We start from the raw sequence: 19,127 nt of genomic DNA on the forward strand, positions 1-19,127 counted from the left end.
AATCCAGACGTTTCACTTCGTGTGACGACGAATTAAATGTCATGCAAGGCCAAAAAACTTCCCGTATCATCAAAAGGTCAATAATTGCGTGATCCTAGTTACGCTTAGTTTTCACTTTTCGACGCCTTATCGCACACCCTGTTCACCACGCTTCGAAATGACACGAAGAGATACTGATAACGGGTACTGACTACATCTATGGCACTGAAGGCTATTTAAAAAGCAAGTCAACATTTGGCTTTGGTAAAATGGCTCGTGAAACATCACACGTAACTGAGTTCCCTGCTCAAGTTCTCATGGATCTTGCCGAAAGTCGACCATTTCGTACTCAAACAAAGGATGGTCATTTACACGTCTGCTTCGAAAAGAAACTGAAACAAAGTGCGTTCAATAATTTCCTGTTGACCCATACACCTTACCGATACTCTTTGTTGGGGAAACCAAGAGCGACAGAGACAAAGACGTGGCGAACGAAACGGGCAAATAAAGCACGCATCACAACCGAAAGAAGGTCTTCAACATTGGTCTCATTTCCTAAAATACAGCAATCGTCAGAATCATTGATCCGCGAAAATGATGCTCCTGAATACAACACAAAACAACACGACCAAGATCAAGACAAAGATGCGACTGATAGAGGAAGTGATGGAGAACACTCTTCATCTGACTTTCTGTCATGTGGGTCAATCACGATTGCGGAGCAGTCTCGAGAGATCAACTCTCCTCCTCGAACAGCGGTTAGGGAGTGCTGTAGATCAAGGACTCTGCCGCTTATCTTGAACAGAGAAAACTCGTCATTTCATCTTAGAAGGGATGTCCGCAATTTTAAGTCGCTGAATAAACTTCCACAAGGCGAAGGAAAATACTCCAATAAAAGCTTGGAGAGTATTTGTTCTTACCGAGGGAACAGTTCATCTTCTAACGAATATACCACTGTTATGGAAGATGGGGCGAAGGTTACAGTAAAACAACAGAGACTCTTTATCGAGGTGTTTATGCCAAGGACGTTTTAATTGGAATGAATTCAAAATATAACAGAACTTTTCAGATATAAAATCAAACACGCAAGAGACGAAGGTCAAGAACTTCTGAAAAGGTGATAACAATAGAAATTTATTGATGTAAATTTATGAATTTCTCACTTAAATTTATGCAATAAATTGCAACATAACTGTGGTAACGGTTTGTGTTTACGATCACGTTTGTCACTAAAAAGTTTGAAACTTTTGAAATAAATGCGAAGGTTTTTTCCACATTCGGTCATCGGATTGTTTCTGTTATCACTTGGGATATTGGCAGGCGAAGCAGCGCTGATATCGCTACAAAGGGCTGTGCAGTATATTGCCAAGCTAATGCCGAACCATCCCAACAATTTCTGTTTTAAAGTAGCTCTCGGTCACATAGCGCAAAAGGAAGTCATTTTCTGACATACACCTCTAAGAGAGAGATGCATTGTTGTTAAGAAAACCTCTGAATTGAGTTACTAAAAAGAGAACCAACAAAATGGATCCAACTTCAACAAAAACGTTTCTAATGCTTGAAGCTTATTTACGCACCAACCTCAAACTGATTACATTACTATTTCAGTTGGAAGTTTCCACTTACAAGTAGCAAATGATCCGGGGTCGACTCGTTCGCTCTTTAGACACTAAGACTCGAAAACGAAGAAAGTAACGCAAAACCCTCGATTTGGCTAATCCTTTGGGGGTGCAGGGATGGCGCAGTGGTGAGAGCACTCGCCTCCCACCAATGTGGCCCAGGTTCGATTCCTAGACTCGGAGTCATATGTGGGTAGAGTTTGTTGGTTCTCTGCACCGACAGGTTTTCTCCGTGTACTCCGGTTTCCCCTCTCCTCAAAAACCAACATTTGACTTGTTGTGTTAATTGTTAATTTCACTTTACAGTGTCCCCAATTAGTGCTCCAGCGCTAAATCTACTAGACACTTAAATAAATAAATAAATAAAGTTCCAGTTAAAGTTAGCCAAATTGAGGGTTTTTGATTACTTTTCTTCATTCTCGAGTCTCAGGGGTCTTTGTTTCAAAGATACCCTTTTCCGGGACCTTCTTGAATAACGCAAACATGTACCGATTCCTCTTATAAGCCACCGTTTAATACTGCACGGCATTGACCGCTCTCCGTCTTTCGGTTCAGTTTACGTACCCAGAGACGGAATGTTATTTTCGTAACACAGTGCATCTTCTCTTGTTGTCGAGAAGAGAGATTTCATTGGATTCATTTTCTATTGTTTTTGGTCGAGCACCTTTTGCCCAACGGTTCGTACTTCCCCTCGATCGTCAACACTGGATCGCCCTCCGCAGCCAAATCAAAATGATTCCATGAAGCAAGGTCAGACTTCAAGCATGTATGTTTCTATCTCTTCCTTTGGGAGAAGCGATATTTTGGGGGCAATGTTTCGTTATTCGTGATTTTGAATCGGAATCTAAAAGAGGAGAAATTAGAAGTAAAGAGTATCTGACACGATCGAGAACTGGCCAAAGTGAATAGACCGAGAGTTAATAGACAAAAAAAAACAATCAAGCACTAAAAAAAACGTAAGACGAGAGATAAATGTAAACATGTACGCATGGATGCATTTTACTTTGACCCCATCTGAAAAAAGCAAATGATTAGCCACTTGACAAACAGAGCAACTTGACGCCCCTTCCTCTCCTCTAAAATAAACAATTATTCAACGAATGAGCACCACTTCTCAGATATTTAGACTATCCCCTTCTTTGAAGTTGGTCCTCTTGTTTCTTTAGTTCAAAAGAGCGACAAATTTATTCACAGTTTATGGTTACAAATTAAATGTGTAAATCCTAGTCTTCCGGTTCTTCTACAACGTAAGCCTCTTCTTGAACTCGAGGCTTATTAGGATTGTTAGCAATTAACCAGTCTGACAGCCAAATCTGTTGACGAAAACAGAAAATTAGTTTAGTGTCATGACGGGAATGGCAGAAGGGCGCGTGAGCTGATCAAAGAAACCCTAACTTGGCCACCCCACAACGACATTTTAAGCTGCATTTCAAATGCTAGCCTAAGGGTTAATAATTTTCAAACGTTCTACAAATTGTTTGACACAGTCACAGTGCTTTTAGCCAAAGAAGGTGTCACAGTAAAATAATACACAAACCTACACATAACTAAGAAAGTATCAACAGGCATCGGTGTTCTTTGTAAAATATGAATTAAACTTCATGATCATATCAAACTTCAAACACTGTATTTCATGCACCAATTTGTAGCTCGTAAATTACCAAAGATCTTTGATTCGCTTTTTATAAAAGACTTCTTGTAAGAACAATGTGAATACTCGCTTTGAACAAGGTCTACTTTTTATCTTCCACAAATTCGAATCAACCATGGAAAATTATTTGGTATACTGGACCTTAACTGTAGAATCAAAATTGATGAGTGAATTCTAACCTCCTCTAAATTCAAACAAGAACCGCTAACTTCGAATTTTATTACTTTTTATTAACCAAAACGACAAACAGACCAATAATTTGTGTATTTTTCTTTGTTGCAAATAGTTTTTTTTGCTTTTGTCTACACGGTATTTCAATATTTTATTTATTTGTTTCATTTTTTTATTTTTGCTTTTGTCTACTTATTTTCATTTTTTTCTTTATTTATTGATTTTCCTCTATGCGTGTAGGTAAACTATTAATATATTAAATTTGTTCTGTAATAATTTATTACACTTTAGCCTCTTTCCTGACCATTGTAATCATTTTTGAATTAATCAATGTTGGCCACCCAACTACATGCAGTTTAGCTTTCAAGTTATTTTGGGTGACCAGCTACTGGTACATAGTATTTCCATTTGTCTTAGTCTTTCATTATCATTATTATAACTTCTTTGTAACATACATAATGTACAGTACAAAATAAACTCACTCTCAAACCTCTTCCGTTAGCAGCGAATAAATTATCCTTATGCTAATGTTAACCTGATACAATAACACTGTAGCCTCATTGTGATGTCAGATACTTGGCAAGGCTGAGAGCACCTGTCCCATGTTAGTAGATCTGGTAAAGAAACCTTTTTCCCTCCTGACAAGGATAAGTTGTTTCCCCATAAATTTAAAAGCACAAGTGTTTTCTGTTAAGCATTGTTGCCAAGGAAAAGGGGAAGGGTTGGGCCCTTCCACTACTATGACTATAAACAATAACAACTTACTATTGGGTCAGCAGGCTTCCTCTTGCATAACTCTGTAAGCCCCTTTAATAGTGTTGGGGTCACTGTTCTTGTAAGGTAGTCTTTTGCTGCCTGACCTGTTGAAACTGGCTCCACAATGCCTAAAATAATACACAACCAGTAAACTTGAATAACAAATTGGAAGGCTGAATTTAGCTCTCTGATTTTACTGTTACAGTAAGTGACTATTCTGGTCATTATGTGAAATTACTGTAAATCTTCTTTTCAGCTTATTTACTTCAAGAAAATTTAAGGGGGAGCTTGATAGAGAATGGGGCTTATTTGAGGGGAAGCAGGGAGGGGGGCGGGGGCTATTTAATTTACTAAAATGCTAGTTTCCAGGTACAAATTTAATAACACTTCTACTAATTTGGTTGTGATCAAGACTAAAAGGAGAAGGGGGCTTACAGTGCTGCACACCATACCGTGGCCACCTAACAAAGTTTTTTACAAATTGTCTGCCAATCAGGATGTGTGAATTTGATTCACAGTCATGCCTCCTTGCATAGTTTGCACAGTTGAAAGGTGAACACCATTGCATGGGTTGCTGAGTTGACGTATTTACACGTAATTGTCAAAATTTATGTGAAAGTTTGTTGGGTGGCCACTGTAATTATAACTTTCTTCCTCTGAAAGTTGCATATTACAACAGTTACTGTTCCCAGGTTGGATAGCTTTCATTCTGGCAGCCCGTGGTGCTATACACACCCTAACATAAAAGGGGGGCTTACAGTATTAGAGAGCTTGGGATTATTTAAGAGGGGGAGAGAGGGGGAACGCGTAATAGAGGATTTACGATATATGATCAGAAAATAAATTTAAACAAGTCTTCTGGACCGGTGAAAGAAGGACTTACACAATATAGTGAACATGGCAAACAAGGTAAAATACAGTGGTCACCCCATCCCATTCTGAAATGTAAAATACTATATGAAGAATTAATGCATCGTGTTACTTACTGTCTGGAAAGAAAAAATGGATCTCTCTTTCAGCACTGGAGTAGCTGTCACTGCCATGAAGAGCATTTTTAGTGCTATCCGTACCATAGATTGCTCTTAAACTGAAAATAAAATAAAGAGAGTGCAGAACACCATTATGATACTGAATTCATAATGGTGACCAATGACCTCTACTTTTATTTATGTGCAAGTGAGACCTACTTTCATTGTTCTACATAAAATTTCCTTCGTATTCTGCCCATGCTAACGAGACTAGTGGGTTTAATTTGCACAAGGACAAAAGAATAATGATTATGTCCTCACAGCTAAGGGCATTTATATCAGCCGACATACCGTCAAGCCAGAAAGGGGTTTACTTATTTAATAACCCTCCCATTAATGTTCATAGCCAGAAAAACTTGCTCATAAAAAGATATTCTGGATGTGATGGCCAATAAATGCGATTGACATAAGCAAGTAGTTTTAAAATTAACTTGATTTGTACTGTAATTGAACTGTGAAAACTGTCATGTGAAATAAACTCTTGCAAAGCAAAACCACTCGGTGCTTTTTAATACTGGTTTGTGTTTTGTTGTCGCATGTTTCAAAATGTGACTGGAAAAAAGAGTGTGTCAGTATCAGGAAAAAAACAAAAACAAATAATTTTAATTAGAGGGAGGTGAGGGCTGTGAGGGCTAAAAATGAAATTACAACCATGAAACTCAGAATGAGTGGACTGTTGAAAAAGTTGGATGGGAGGAGTTGGTTTACAATGTATTTTAGGGGTCGGTTAGCACACAGCCTTGATGCAAGAGATCCTGAGTTTGATCCCCAGATCTCACACCCTTGTTTCATCTTCTCTGCTTTCTATGCAGCTTTAAATACCCTTGAAACGGAGCACTGATGGAGAGGGGGAAGTAAAATGACCATACCATCGACCTCTGGTTTATCAGTTGAATTACTGTTACGAGTTCTCCACGTTAAATATGGTTACTTTACTTTTACTTTAAAAGGACTCAGTTAGCATCTGTAGGACTAAATCTGAAAGTCTACTCGTAACTTTCTCCACCTTCAAAGATGTTGACAGCACATCTTACTGACTATTCCCTGGTGAAAAACCTCAGAGGATCCTTGAAGATCTTCAAGGATCCTTAAAGATCCCCAAGGACCTGCAAAAGATCTTTGAAGATGAGGATCTTTCAAGGATCCTTGAAGGATCTTTGAAAGTTCTTTAAAGATCTTCAATTGCAATTAGGCGTTGTAAAGATCCCCAAAGAGCCAGTGAGGATCCTGTGAGGATCTTACAAAGATCCTAGTGAGAGTAAGTTTCAAAATCTTGGTAAGGATCCTTACAGATCCTCAAGAATTCTTTGAGGATCTTCCAAGGATCTTAAAAGGATCTTTTAACTGATCTTGAAAAGATCTTTATTAAGATCTTTGAAGATCCTTGATAAATCCTCTATTAATCTTTAAGAATCTTTCAAAGATCTTTGGAAAGATCTTTGTAATCTAATCAAAGAGATCTTTCAAAGATCTTCATGACATCCTTGAGGATCTTCACGGATCTTGATAAAGATCTTTTCAAGAACAGTCAAAGGATCTTTTTAGGATCCTTAAGAGATCCTCAAACAATTCTCGAGGATCTTTTAGGATCTTTATAAAGATCCTTTGAGGATCAATCAAAGGATCTCCTTAGGATCTATGAAAGATCCTCAAGGAATTCTTCAGGACCTTAACGGAATTTCTATCAGGATCCTTAAAGATCCTTAAAGGTCTAAGACAGATGTTTGGGGGAACTCAGTAATTGCAATAAATTAGTTACCATTGCATCTTCAAAGGGGGTTCTTGAACACCATTAGGATTTTAAAGGGATTCATCTTAAAGATCTTTTTGGGATTTTTTTAAAGGATCTTTTTTGGGAGTCTTCAAAAGCTTTAGGGAGAACCTGTTGATGCCTCAATTAAATAATGTCCTGTACCTTTTTTGTCTCAAGAATTAGAATCTTTTTAGGATTATTAAAGGTTGTGACTGTCGAAACTGAGAAATAATCTAAAGGAGTAAAGGAGTTCATTTATACCAATGAATAGAAAAATCAGTGAAACAAAAACCCAATTGCGTTATGTTACACGATACCTTATTAGATTTTATCAATATAGTCTGACAAAAGAATCATTTTATTACAATTTTATTAAATGACAATGGGTTAAGTGACAAGAACCGGAACGCAAAACATCACTAAAGAAAGTGCTATTGCTCTTGGTTATGCAAGGATCATTACTTCATTGTCTAGCCAAAAAATGCATCAAATACAAATAAACCAATTGTTTGTTCTATAATTATAAGAGATCGTTTACTTAGTTACATGCACTAACTTAAAATGAAGTTAACATTAAGTTGCATGTCCAGTCTGAAAACATTGTAACCTGACCGTCAGCTCATCTATCTCAGTTATAATTTGAAGAAAACCATCGTCCAAAACTTGGAAACGGAAGTGAAGTGGGAGCGATAGGTGACGCATGTTCTGTCTCACTTCACTGAGATTACTAAAACTTAAACTTTCTCAAAGCAAGCTTCACTTGATGACCTTCGAATGACTTCCTTCACTTTTCAGTATGGCGTTTGTTCTTGAACCAGCGGGAAAAACCCTTAAACGATCCCCTCGAACATCATTGAAGATCAGCCATCTTGGATTTGAGCCGCTCTGTTCAGCAGTAGGCCAGCACCAAAAATTGCGGGCTCACACCAGCCACAGATCGATGGCGGTTATTTCGATTTTCGGTTCACTGCAAGTCCTTATCATATTTTAGTTCTTTTACAATGTAAAATGCTTGTCCACTGGAAGGAATTGCTGATAATAACTCACCTAAAGAGGTAAGCGTTGGATAAAACAATTTTGATGCTAATTCCATGGGCTTTTGTCCTATAAATCAAAGTGCAAGTAATGTTCTATAATTTATAAGCTTAATACAAAGTGCGGGCGTTGTAACGTTTTGTGAAGTGTCTTTCTGTTTACAAATAACGAAGCTTGTAGTGGAAGGTTTTCATAATCCTTCAGAAAAATAACCGACAAAAAGCGAAGCCAACGAAATGGACATTCACATCGAATTTAATTATCCCGGTTTAAAACGCAAAAGAACGCTTGATTTAGTTACATTGAGTCTGATCTGAGTGTTCCTACATAAACAGCTAAATGTTGACAATTCCATTGGGTGAAGAGATTTCTTCTGGGATATGGTGCATGAAATTTCATGATAAGTGGTCTGTAATTGGTGACCAAAGTCCACGATACTCTGTTATGTAAGCAATGAGAACCCAGATTTAAAAGAAATATATATGCTTCTTTTGTTTTAGACTCCATTGCTGTTGTACTCAAGTCACCATTAAACCACTGCAATGAGCACTTTTTATAGCATTGTAGTCAAGTTGTCACTGCCTTGAATTTCTGAAGAGGTTGGAAAAAGACAATATAATACTATGTATCTTTAAATCGCATTGTCCAGAGGAAACCAAGCTTAGGTACAAAGCGAAAAAAATGTTGTAGTTACTCTAATCCTGTAAGCTAAGCTTATGTTAGGTATTATTATGCAACAACTACAGTGATGGCAATGACGGTGTACAGAATTAAAACAGGAACCCACATATAAGAACTTTTAAAAGTAAGAACGTTTTTGGCTAAGACCGTCCTATTTTAGCCTACAATTTTGAAATGGATTCTTATTTTGAGAAATTTAGTCAAACACTGAATACACAAATTTAATATAACAAGCTCTACCAGTACCATGTTTTCCCAGCAGCAACATAGTACCATTGTTTTAATGTTGCTTTAGTTTTGTTCTGTTTATCATGCAAAGCTTTGTACAAACTTCAGAAATGGCCCAAAATAGGCCATACCCACCAATGACAAAACCTCATTTTTTTATTCTAAGAACCTGAGTACAGTCTGTAGCCTAGCCTTAGCCTACAGACTGTAGCTTGGAAAAACTTGGTTCTTACACTGTATAATTTATTCAGGTTTTCACCATACCTTTATCAAGCAAATATTGTCACTGTAGTATTAAATATATGACTTACATGACTTGTTCACAATGGAGGGAAAAAAATAATAATTAGTGTGGGGTTGCAACTGCTGTAATAGAAGGGCTGGAAGCAAAAACCTAGTAAGTGACAATGTTTGGCCAACTTTTAGTGCTCAAAAACTAGCCCAAATTTTGCAGGTTGACTGGAAATGAACTTAAGAACATTGCTCTGGTAATTTTTTATGCAATTTGAGCTTTATTTTCAAGAAATAAGCTATGCAAAAATACCATTGGCTTCATGTTTGAAAACAATGGAATCAGAGAAGCGGCACTTACCTTTCATTGTTCCATTAAAATTTAATGGCATTTATAAACTAATATAACTGTGTGTCGATAGCTCAACTGAATGATATGCACAGCAAAGTACACGACAGGTCGGTGGTTTGAGCCACTGATCAGAGTTATTTATTTAATTTTTTGTGCATGTCTCATGTAACTTAAATTTAACAAAGATCAATAAAATCGCAGAGAAAATCAAGAAAAGAAAAACGAGAGAAACATCTCTGTGCAAACAAAAGAAAAATAATAAGTCTGATCGGTGGGTCAAACCACCAAGCTGCTGTGTACTTCGCTGTGCGCATCATTCGGATGAGCTACCGACGCATACAGTTGCATAAAGCTTGTGCTATTAAATTTTAATCAAACAATGAAAGGTAGGTGTTGCTTTGCTGATTCCGTTGCTTTCAAATGCCAAGCCAATAGTATTTTTGCATAGTTTATTTCTCGAAAAAAAGCTCAAATCGGATAAAAACAATACCAGGGCAATGTAAGTTCATTTCCAGTCAACTTGCAAAATAGACTGTTTTTGCTTGTACTTTTTGTTTTCCCAATACAGATTATGTCATAATACTCAGGAGGTTAATTGGTCCTTTCTTTTTTCTTTTGTATGTAAATCCAGCCAGCCCCGTTTACGGGGATAAACCCCGATCAAAATTGGATTGATGATGAGGCAGACATATTCATGCTTGCATGCACTCTTTTTAATGAGCAAAACAAGGACTAATCCTCCTGAGTATTATCACATGATTTGTATTGGGAAAACAAAATGTACAACAGAAAAAGGTCTATTTAGGCTAGTTTTGTGCAAAAATAAAAATTGACCAAAAATTGTCACTTACTAGGTTTTTGTTTCCAGCCCTATTTATTGTATCCTTAATCTCCATTTTTTTTATGATTTTGACAATGATAAACACATCTATGCAAATAAAGAAAGTTTAAATGATGTTTGTGCCATATTGTTGTTGTTGTTGTTGTTCACGGTAGTTAATAGGAATTGGCCATTTCCAAATTCACTTTAAATTAGCATGTTTCAGATTTTCCATATGACATCCTGGCACTTATCTTAACCGTGAGGTGAATCAAAGCCATCATTGGCAGTAATCTTGGTTCTTTAATGGAGCCACAAACATCCTTGAAGATCATTGTTAAGAATACTGAATATACCCAAAATAATCACAAAGATCTTGACAAGATCCTCAAGGATAGATTAGGATCTTTGAAGATCTTTGGTAAGATTATTGAAGATCCTTACAGATCTTTGGGAAGATTCATAAAGATCTACAAAGATCTTAACAAGATCCTCAAAGGATCTTTTAAAATAATAAAGATCCTTGAGGATTTTTTTTAAATTCCTTGGTAACATTCAGGAAAGATCCACAAAGATCTTAACAAGATCCTCAAAAGATCTTTTAAAATCCTTGAAGATCCTTAAAGATCCTCAAGGATCTTTGGCAAGATTCTTGAGGATCCTCAAGGATCTTGCCAAGATCCTTGAGGATCTTTAAGGATCTTGGCCGAGATCCTTGAGGATCTTTGCAAGGAATTTTGAAGATCTTTTCTAAGATCTTTATTAGGATCCTTGAAGATCTTTATGACGATCTTTGAAGATCCTTAAAGATCCTTTGAAGATTTTCACCAGGGATTTACTACTCTCCGGAAATTTGCAAATGAGCTTTTTAATGTCAGTATCACTAGACTCTACAAAACGAGTTTTGTCTTTTTCCCAAGTAATATAATGAAGATGAAAAGTTGAAACTCATGCGCTACCTTAAAGTTTTTTCCCACTGGCTTTGTTTCTTTTTAACGGAAATTATTGCATGACAAATATTGATGCAGACAGGCATTATTGTGAGATAACTGTCCTATGATTTTACACCATGTGACTTAAAGTTGCCAATAAATTCACAAGAAAATTAAGGGGTAGGTTATCATGTCATTTCTATGTGCATAATAGTGAGGAGAGTTCAAGATTGAAAAGTAAAACTAAGCAATTTTAAGTGCAGTGTGATTTAATTGTGTAAAGTTCTTTTAAATATTTGATATTAGAATATTGTAATAGTGCAGGTTTCAAAAGAGACTTTTTCCATTGGTTATTATTTTAATTTTTGGTCAAATGGCAGCCAAATTTAAAACAATAAAAATAACTTTGTTGTAGATTTAGCTTCCCTTTTTTACATGCAACCTTCAACAATTATCGTTGAAGGTTCATTGCATGTAAAATACAATTATTCAATAAAAACATGTCAAACAAAATTTTCTTAATGGGACAGTATTAAGAGTTCCGGCATGTGCAGCTGATCTATCAAAACTTGAAAAAGTCGGGCCGAAGTTTTCAAGTTTTAGCCGGTGAAAAAATGTTTTCATCCTGTGCCCCTTAGTTTTTATACATCCAACCAGCATGAGTTAAAAAGAAATTTTGTACTGCTTATACATGTAGTTCAAAATTATACCAGATTTGACACATGTTATTCAAAAGGATGTATTTATTGAAGTTATGATTTGAACCCTTCAATTTAATCATTCTTTTCAATTTTCTCACCTTTCAGGTGCCTGATCCCTTGCCTTCTGTGTATTTGTTGGTCCAATTAATTGTCTCCAATATGAAATAGCAGATTGTTTGGCTAAGACGATGGCTAAGACCGGTCCGCTACTCATATATGCCACTAAACTTGGAAAGAACATCTTCCCATAGTGTTCAGCATAGAAATCACTTGTCTGCTCAGGTGTCATGTGCACTCTTCGTTTCTGTAATCCAAGGAAATGTTCTAAAGATTACAACGCTGTTGTTAAAGCAGACAACCAACCATTTATTAATTTGTTTATTTACAATAAATGGCACTTATTTTGGGTAAGTGCTAAACAATCTTCAACCAACTCAGTCCTGGTAATCAGAGTAAAATGTCAAAAATGCTTTCAAAGGAGGAAAAACTTTGTCAGTGGTTTCCAACTTAATATTGTGAAACCAAAGACAACTGCCTAGCTGGCCATTCATAAAATGTAAAGGCAAGATATTCATTGAGGGTCTCTTAGTATGGCCCCAAATGGCCGCCTGGCTTGAAATGATAATTTTAAATGCAACAACATCAACACCAGAATAAAATTTACACAAATTTATTTTGTTTTATAGCTTTGGCTTTTTTAGGTATCTACTAAGTAAAAATATCTGCATGAGGAAAATTCCTCATACTTCAACCGGTAACTAACCACGTTTTCTTTAACGAACAATTCACAAATAAAGCAAATTAATCTTGTAGCCCAATTATGATACCTGCAGAATTGTGAACCCATGTTGAAGTATTATTTCTTCAATTTCATCGCTCTTGTGGACAGCGTCAGGCTTAATCAAGGCTAGAGTACGTTCAGTGTGTATTGCCGGAGGTGGAGGAATAACTGGTTTTTCTCCATCAGGCATTTTTCTCTCTCAAAATGAGCAAAAACTATGAAAATGGCCACGAAAATCACTCGTTGTCACAGTTACCACAAACTTAAGGAGGGCACCGCTGACCCAAAGCTGTGAGCTCCTAAGTCAACCTTGTTCCCTTGAACCCTCGTTAGACCTCGCATGAAAACGAGGCTAGGGAATAAAACACACCCTAACTTCGTTTATTATCCACAAATCGTCACCAAAATAGCAGGAGAGACGTAAATCGTTGTTACCGTTGATATCATGAACACATACGTAACCAGTGTTTGTCACATGATTGGTCACATGACTGAATGAGCATGGAAGCGAGGTTAGTTTACAAAAATAGCTTTTGACCTTTCGAGGACTTTCTACATTATTTTTACTATTTCATAAAACTTAAACAACACGAATAATGTTAATTTTTAGTTTAAACTACTCCGCTTTTGCTGTTACGAGAGGCTCCCGTAATCTTTAGCATGAAAATTAGGCCAGATTGTTGTTTTGGACATTCATACAGGAGGAAGAAGTATGCAATACTCCCAACAAGGCTATCCTTAAGATCTTTTTGACAGTCTTACAGTTCACACTGTAAAGACACTGTAGAGTAAGAAATTGGACCTCTTAATTCTCTTTCCTTTTTGATCAGAAGACATATTTCCTGACAAAGATCTGCGTAACTGAATGGAACTAGGACATCCCAAAATTTATTTAAGAGAATTTAAATCTGCGCTACCGGCTAGTAGCTGCTCAGAATTTGTAAACAAAAGAAAAATCTTACATCATTCCACACTTATCATTACCATAAAGATCTTGCTTACAATTTTGATGTTGGCACAGGCCATCAAAACAAAATTGTGGGTCCCGAAAGGAAGACTGTCATCACTTTAGATATGGGCCTCTATCAACAGGCGAAAAAGCTCCCGATGGGCCGGAAAGATCTTGAACACTTGATTCTTCGTCCTGGTGAGTTGCACATTGTCATGGCGCAACACGAACAATTGGGGGATTTATAGAAGACAGCGGCATTGATCTTTGCTGGATTGAGGCTGACTTATATGGCCCTACAACTGTGAAGCAAATAATCGATTGTAATCATGTCAAAAGAGGTCAAGCATCTCACATGGTTACACTTTAAGCTCTGTTTGCCATGAACCAGAATGGTTTTTTCCATTAAGAGCCAGAACTTCTAGAGTGTCTCCAGAAAGTTGAAGAATATCTCGCCACGGCTTGTGTCAAAAGTGTAAAGAGTGAGGTGCAGAAGGCGCATGCAGAAATGGTTGAAACCATCCAGTCTTCAGATGTCATTACCGGATGAAGGCATTTGATTTGGTGTTTCGCCAGTACATGATAATGGTTATGGACAGGATGTTATTTATATCGGCAGTTAGTTACAGGAGATTGGCTTCTACATCTGACTGTGCTTAAATCGTTCACGAAGTATTTCTTTGCGTATGATCGCCTAAATTACCCCTGCACCTATAGAAGAAATGGAAGTCTTGCCAAAGTCAGACCCCGAAATTTATGAATTCTTCAGTGAAATTAGGTCGTGAACAAGAACCAGGACACTGCATTTTGTGAAGTCGGAGCTGACAATGCTCTTGAGCATCTCAATCGGAAGATGAAGGAGTGCCAGTTGGATTAGTTGGGATCACTTTGAACCCCAAACGCTCGAGTAAAGATTTTTTGATAGCTCCTGAACTTTCCCAGTTATTAGCGCAAGCCAAAGCATGGCAGGACTTTCAATCTTTTTCTGAGGAAAGCTCTGACTCATCATCATGCTCTTACAACCGCTGCTGCGAGAAAAGTTTAGAGAAACTACTGACTACAATGGAGAGTTTTGCCAATCCATTTGATCGGGAGAGTGACACATTATTCAACCTGGTAACGAAAGACGTGATGCCATAAAATGTCAAGGAGGATCTCTGCGAGCAAAGTATTATGGGGAAAGACTATTCCACAGATTTGAAGAAGAGCGGACAAAAGGACGAAAAGTCAACCTCTGGGACCCCATGAAGAAGCAAAAGCTCTCCACTTGGAAGACTGCAGGGAAAATTTTCAAAGTAAGAATTGACAACAAGACCGTAGAGCTGAGCAAAGATAGGAATTTGTTTGTGAGAATGATCCTCATATACAAAAGTCGACTAAACATTGATATATCAAAGAAGCTGCGCGTACCTATGAGTTTTCCGTGGTACCAAGGTGAGTGTCTGCAGCCAATGAAACACTGCTTCGCTGATCCCGCAAAAGTACCCTGACGGATATTTTAAAGACGTTACCTGTAGATGTACATGAACACAACGACACTGGTGTCAATCAGAATGGTCAGCATACAGAGGTGCAAATGAAAGTCTCAGTTGTAGAGGCCACGGCGGAGGTTCAATGCCTGGACAAACCTAAATGGATTAAAAACTGTTCACATTTCAAAGATCACTTCACTAATCGCATTTTCAAGAAGTTTGGTGAGAATGAAGAACTCCGGTTGGTTTTTGATGGACACGACATCCCATTTTCTTTGAAAGAACGCACCCGAACAACTAGGCTGGGGGAATAGAATGTTGTGTGTTACCACATTACCCTATAGACGCACATAGCGCAAGTTCCGATGAAAAACCTTCTTTCGCATGCCAAGAGAAAGATGGAGCTGGCAGACTATCTGTCACAGAAGACTATTGAAGTTGGGGTTCACAACCAAAGACGAGTAGTTGTAGCATGGAGGTCAGAGTGCACAGGGACAAGAGGAGATTTTTTCATACCTGCAAAGCAACCATGAAGACGCTGACACGAAGATTATTTTACATGCTGTTGACGCCCCATCCAGAGGTGCGACTGATCTTCGGATACATTTCTCCGACAACCACGTCCTCGTCCTGGTTCTCAGACGTTATTCAAGACTATTCAAGGACACCTTGTTCATCACAGGCAGAGGGAGGAACCACCGAGAAATCCAGCTTCATCCTATCTATCGAGCTTTAGGCTCAGAGAGGGCGCCTGCTCTACCAGCCTTTCACGCTTTAAGTGGAGCAGACAACGCTGGCTGTTTTTTCGTAAAAAGGAAAACAACATGCTGGAAAGCTTTCATGGAAGCTGACGATGAAATCACCGACGGTCTTTCTCAGCTAGGGGGAAAAGCAACGATTCCCACTGACGACACAGTGGCTCTGATCGAGAAGTTGGGGTGCCAGCTCTACCTAATAGAGAGAGATGTTTTCAGTGAGTGAAGTGAGATGGTGGCTATTTCGAAAGAAACAAGCTTAATCAGAAAGGCTTCCCCCAAACCAGGCAACTCTGCGACAAGCCATCTTGAGAGCCCATCATCAGGCTCTAGTCTGGAGTAATGATGTTGTGGCAAACGCCACCCTGCCATTCCCAGAGAATTATGGTTGGGAACTGCATGGAGACAAATAGGTTCCCATCACGAAGACACTCCCTCCAGCACCGCAAGTCATCATACATCTATTCAAGTGCAAGTACGTCAAAGAGCGGTGTTCCACAAATCGCTGCCAGTGTAAAAAGAATGGACTTAACTGCAATGATCTTTGTGGATGCTCAGACAATAGAGAGTAATGTAAAAATGTGCTTGATGACGATTCTGATGAGAGAAATAAATAATAAAGAAGAGGATGATGATCATGATAATGTCGCTGACGTGTAGACTGAACACGTTGCTGAAACTCTCAATTATCTGCTGCTTCTAGAAGAAAAAGAAGTTATAGTACTCATTATGAGGGAAATTTCCACTTCCAATCACAATAAAGGTAATTAAAAAACGTGTAGAATTTAGTTCTCTAGATTAGCCAGTGAAAGCCTCGTTTTGATACTGTTAATGTTAACGTGACCCACGTGTAACAGCAAAAGTGGAGCAGTTTGAACTTAAATTAGTATTTTTCATGTTAATTTAGTTATGGAGCGATAATAGTATTGTCAAAAGGTCGAAAGCTATTTTTGTTAACTAACCTTACCAGGAGCCTATCTGGAGCGTGCAACTTCCATACAGCGTCTGTGAAACGGCGTTTTCACAAGTAGGTTTATTTTTAGACTAGCCATTCCCGCGAATTAGGTCAAAAAACAAAGGCAGTTCCGTTTCGGTGACCCTATGACGTCAGCTTAACTATTTGTAATTGGTCATCGGGCTCCTGTGGGAGTCTCATTCGCGGGAAATTCAATCTAAAAATAAATCGGTCTGTGAAAACGCCCTTACACGCACACAGTAGAGTTGTAGGCTCCGGGTCATGGGTTCCTGACCTTTCTTCCATGCTCATTCGGTCACGTGACCAATCATATGACAAAAAGTGGTTACGTATGTGTTCATGATATGAACGGTAACATCAATTAGCGTCTCTCCTGCTATTTTGGCAACAATTTGTCCATAATAAACGAAGTTAGAGTGTTTTATTCCGTAGCCTCGTTTTCATGCGTGGTCGAAAGAGGGGTTTCTAAAACATCCCCCAAAAAGCCCCAGAGCAGGTTGTAAAACTGGCAACATGTATTTTCCTGTTCCTTAGGGTTCCCTCAACATATCTAAAGCAGTGGATTGCTTTCAGCAAAAAATGCCCACGGAAATACAGATGCTGCCAGACTAGTGGGACGGGACGAGAGAAACCGTTGTCCGGATCAAGGAAAAAGCAAGGACCGAGGAGTGAGAGGAGAGGTTCTCTATCGTTTTTTGTCTCGCGCATATAATGACCTATAATAATATCAGGAGCCCATGCATCCTGATATAAATATTTAAAATCATAGGTTTTCTGTAGTTGGTCTTGAGTACTTAAACTTGTTAACATGAATGATGTAATTTAAAAGTATATAAACTATTCAAGGGATTCCAAGTTCAGTTATTTTATCATAAAAGTTACACCGTGCGTATATCTATGTGTCGTTTGTCTGAATTTTAAAAAGTCTCGTTTCCGTGCTTTGTCAATGTTTCCCGTTGCTGTCGGAAATTTAGCGAAAGGATGTCGTTTGTAGCGATTTCACTTTTAGTGCTGTCGCTATGTTTTAGGCCATGTCGCTTGTCGGAATTTACCCTGGCAGAGCCTCTTGCAAGAGAGCAGCCGCCCTTTGAATATTTCGCAGTTTATCTATAGAGTGAGTCCCAGATTACTGATATTCTATCGGTCGGATTGAAGCCTTGTACAGGGAAAGTTTGGTATCCTAATTTCATCATTGATTCATTCCTCACGGGAACATTTGAACCCACAAATGACCAGCTCCCAACGTCAGTGGCTTCATAGCTCAGTTGGTTAGAGCGTCGCACCGGAATCGCGAGGTCACGGGTTCAAACCCCGTTGAAATCCTGAATTTTTCAGGCTTCTCTACGCAATTGCAATAATTGCGTTCATAACTGCGAGGCCCAGCTTCACTTGATTTCATATCCGCAGTTCACATATGATTCATTTCATATATTATTTCATCATTAATTCATTCCTCACGGGAACATCAGAACCCACAAATGACCAACTGAGCTATGAAGCCACTGACGTTGGGAGCTGGTTAGAGCGTCGCACCGGAATCGCGAGGTCACGGGTTGAAACCCCGTAGAAGTCCTGAATTTTTTAGGCTTCTCTACGCAATCGCAATAATTGCGTTCATAACTGCGAGGATCACAGCTTCACTTGACATCTAATTAAAGTTGGTAAATAATCGGTGCAATTGTCAGTCAGTTGATCTTTAGTTGTTAAGTGGATAAGAAAATTAGGAATTGTCGATAATCGTCATTTCTGATCAGAGGGCAGGCGACTTCGCCGCGACTTCGCCGAGATCTTACTTACGCACGCGCGATTTCCAAGTGATCCTTCTCGCAGGGAGGTGGCACTTAACTACAGAAAAACAGTGGTTGGTAAGGAAGCTTTTTAGTCAAGAGCCATACAAAAAGGTTGTATCAGGGTTGTATAGATGGTTCTTTGAAGTAACTTTTTCAATGGAAAAAGTCCTTTGCAGTGCGTTTCAGTGAAAAGCGTGTGAAAAACTCTCAGACTGAAAACGAAAGGAAGAGGCGTTTTTTTCCTCAAGATAAGAAACGCCCCATCATGTTTCGTGAACTGTAGCATGGAATTTCTATTTTGACAAAAAATGGAACTGACATTTTGAAAAGTGTATCAAATAAGAGCCTTATGACGTCATAATTTTTTTGAGTTTGTTTTTAAATCCATGCTGCAGATTTTGTGTTACGTCAAGAGCCATAATTCCAGGTTTGTAAAATAAATTTGTTCAATTAAAAAAAAAGTTTAA

At 38.3% G+C, this 19,127-nt stretch overlaps 2 protein-coding genes and 1 long non-coding RNA gene across 3 annotated transcripts; 2 read left to right on the plus strand and 1 right to left on the minus strand.

Moving 5' to 3' along the window:
* The first annotated feature begins 99 nt into the window (after positions 1 to 99).
* On the plus strand, positions 100 to 1,253 carry LOC138042720 (uncharacterized). The gene has a single exon (XM_068888705.1). The coding sequence runs from the start codon at positions 249 to 251 to the stop codon at positions 1,011 to 1,013; it is 765 nt and encodes a 254-aa protein (XP_068744806.1). The 5' UTR covers positions 100 to 248; the 3' UTR covers positions 1,014 to 1,253.
* Positions 1,254 to 1,508: 255 nt separating this feature from the next.
* LOC138042721 (nucleoside diphosphate kinase homolog 5-like) lies at positions 1,509 to 12,989 on the minus strand. The gene is made up of 5 exons (XM_068888706.1): positions 12,765 to 12,989; positions 12,036 to 12,241; positions 5,163 to 5,263; positions 4,186 to 4,304; positions 1,509 to 2,911 (listed from the first exon to the last, which is right to left on the minus strand). Exons 1-5 carry the CDS (start codon positions 12,906 to 12,908, stop codon positions 2,822 to 2,824), a joined length of 660 nt encoding a protein of 219 aa, XP_068744807.1. The 5' UTR covers positions 12,909 to 12,989; the 3' UTR covers positions 1,509 to 2,821.
* Positions 7,892 to 8,837, plus strand: LOC138042722 (uncharacterized). The gene is made up of 2 exons (XR_011131069.1): positions 7,892 to 8,012; positions 8,493 to 8,837. It is a non-coding gene; the product is annotated as an uncharacterized lncRNA (long non-coding RNA).
* Positions 12,990 to 19,127: the final 6,138 nt, after the last annotated feature.

The sequence above is a fragment of the Montipora capricornis genome, chromosome 3, assembly GCF_036669925.1.
Source record: "Montipora capricornis isolate CH-2021 chromosome 3, ASM3666992v2, whole genome shotgun sequence".
Classification (NCBI taxonomy): domain Eukaryota; kingdom Metazoa; phylum Cnidaria; class Anthozoa; order Scleractinia; family Acroporidae; genus Montipora; species Montipora capricornis.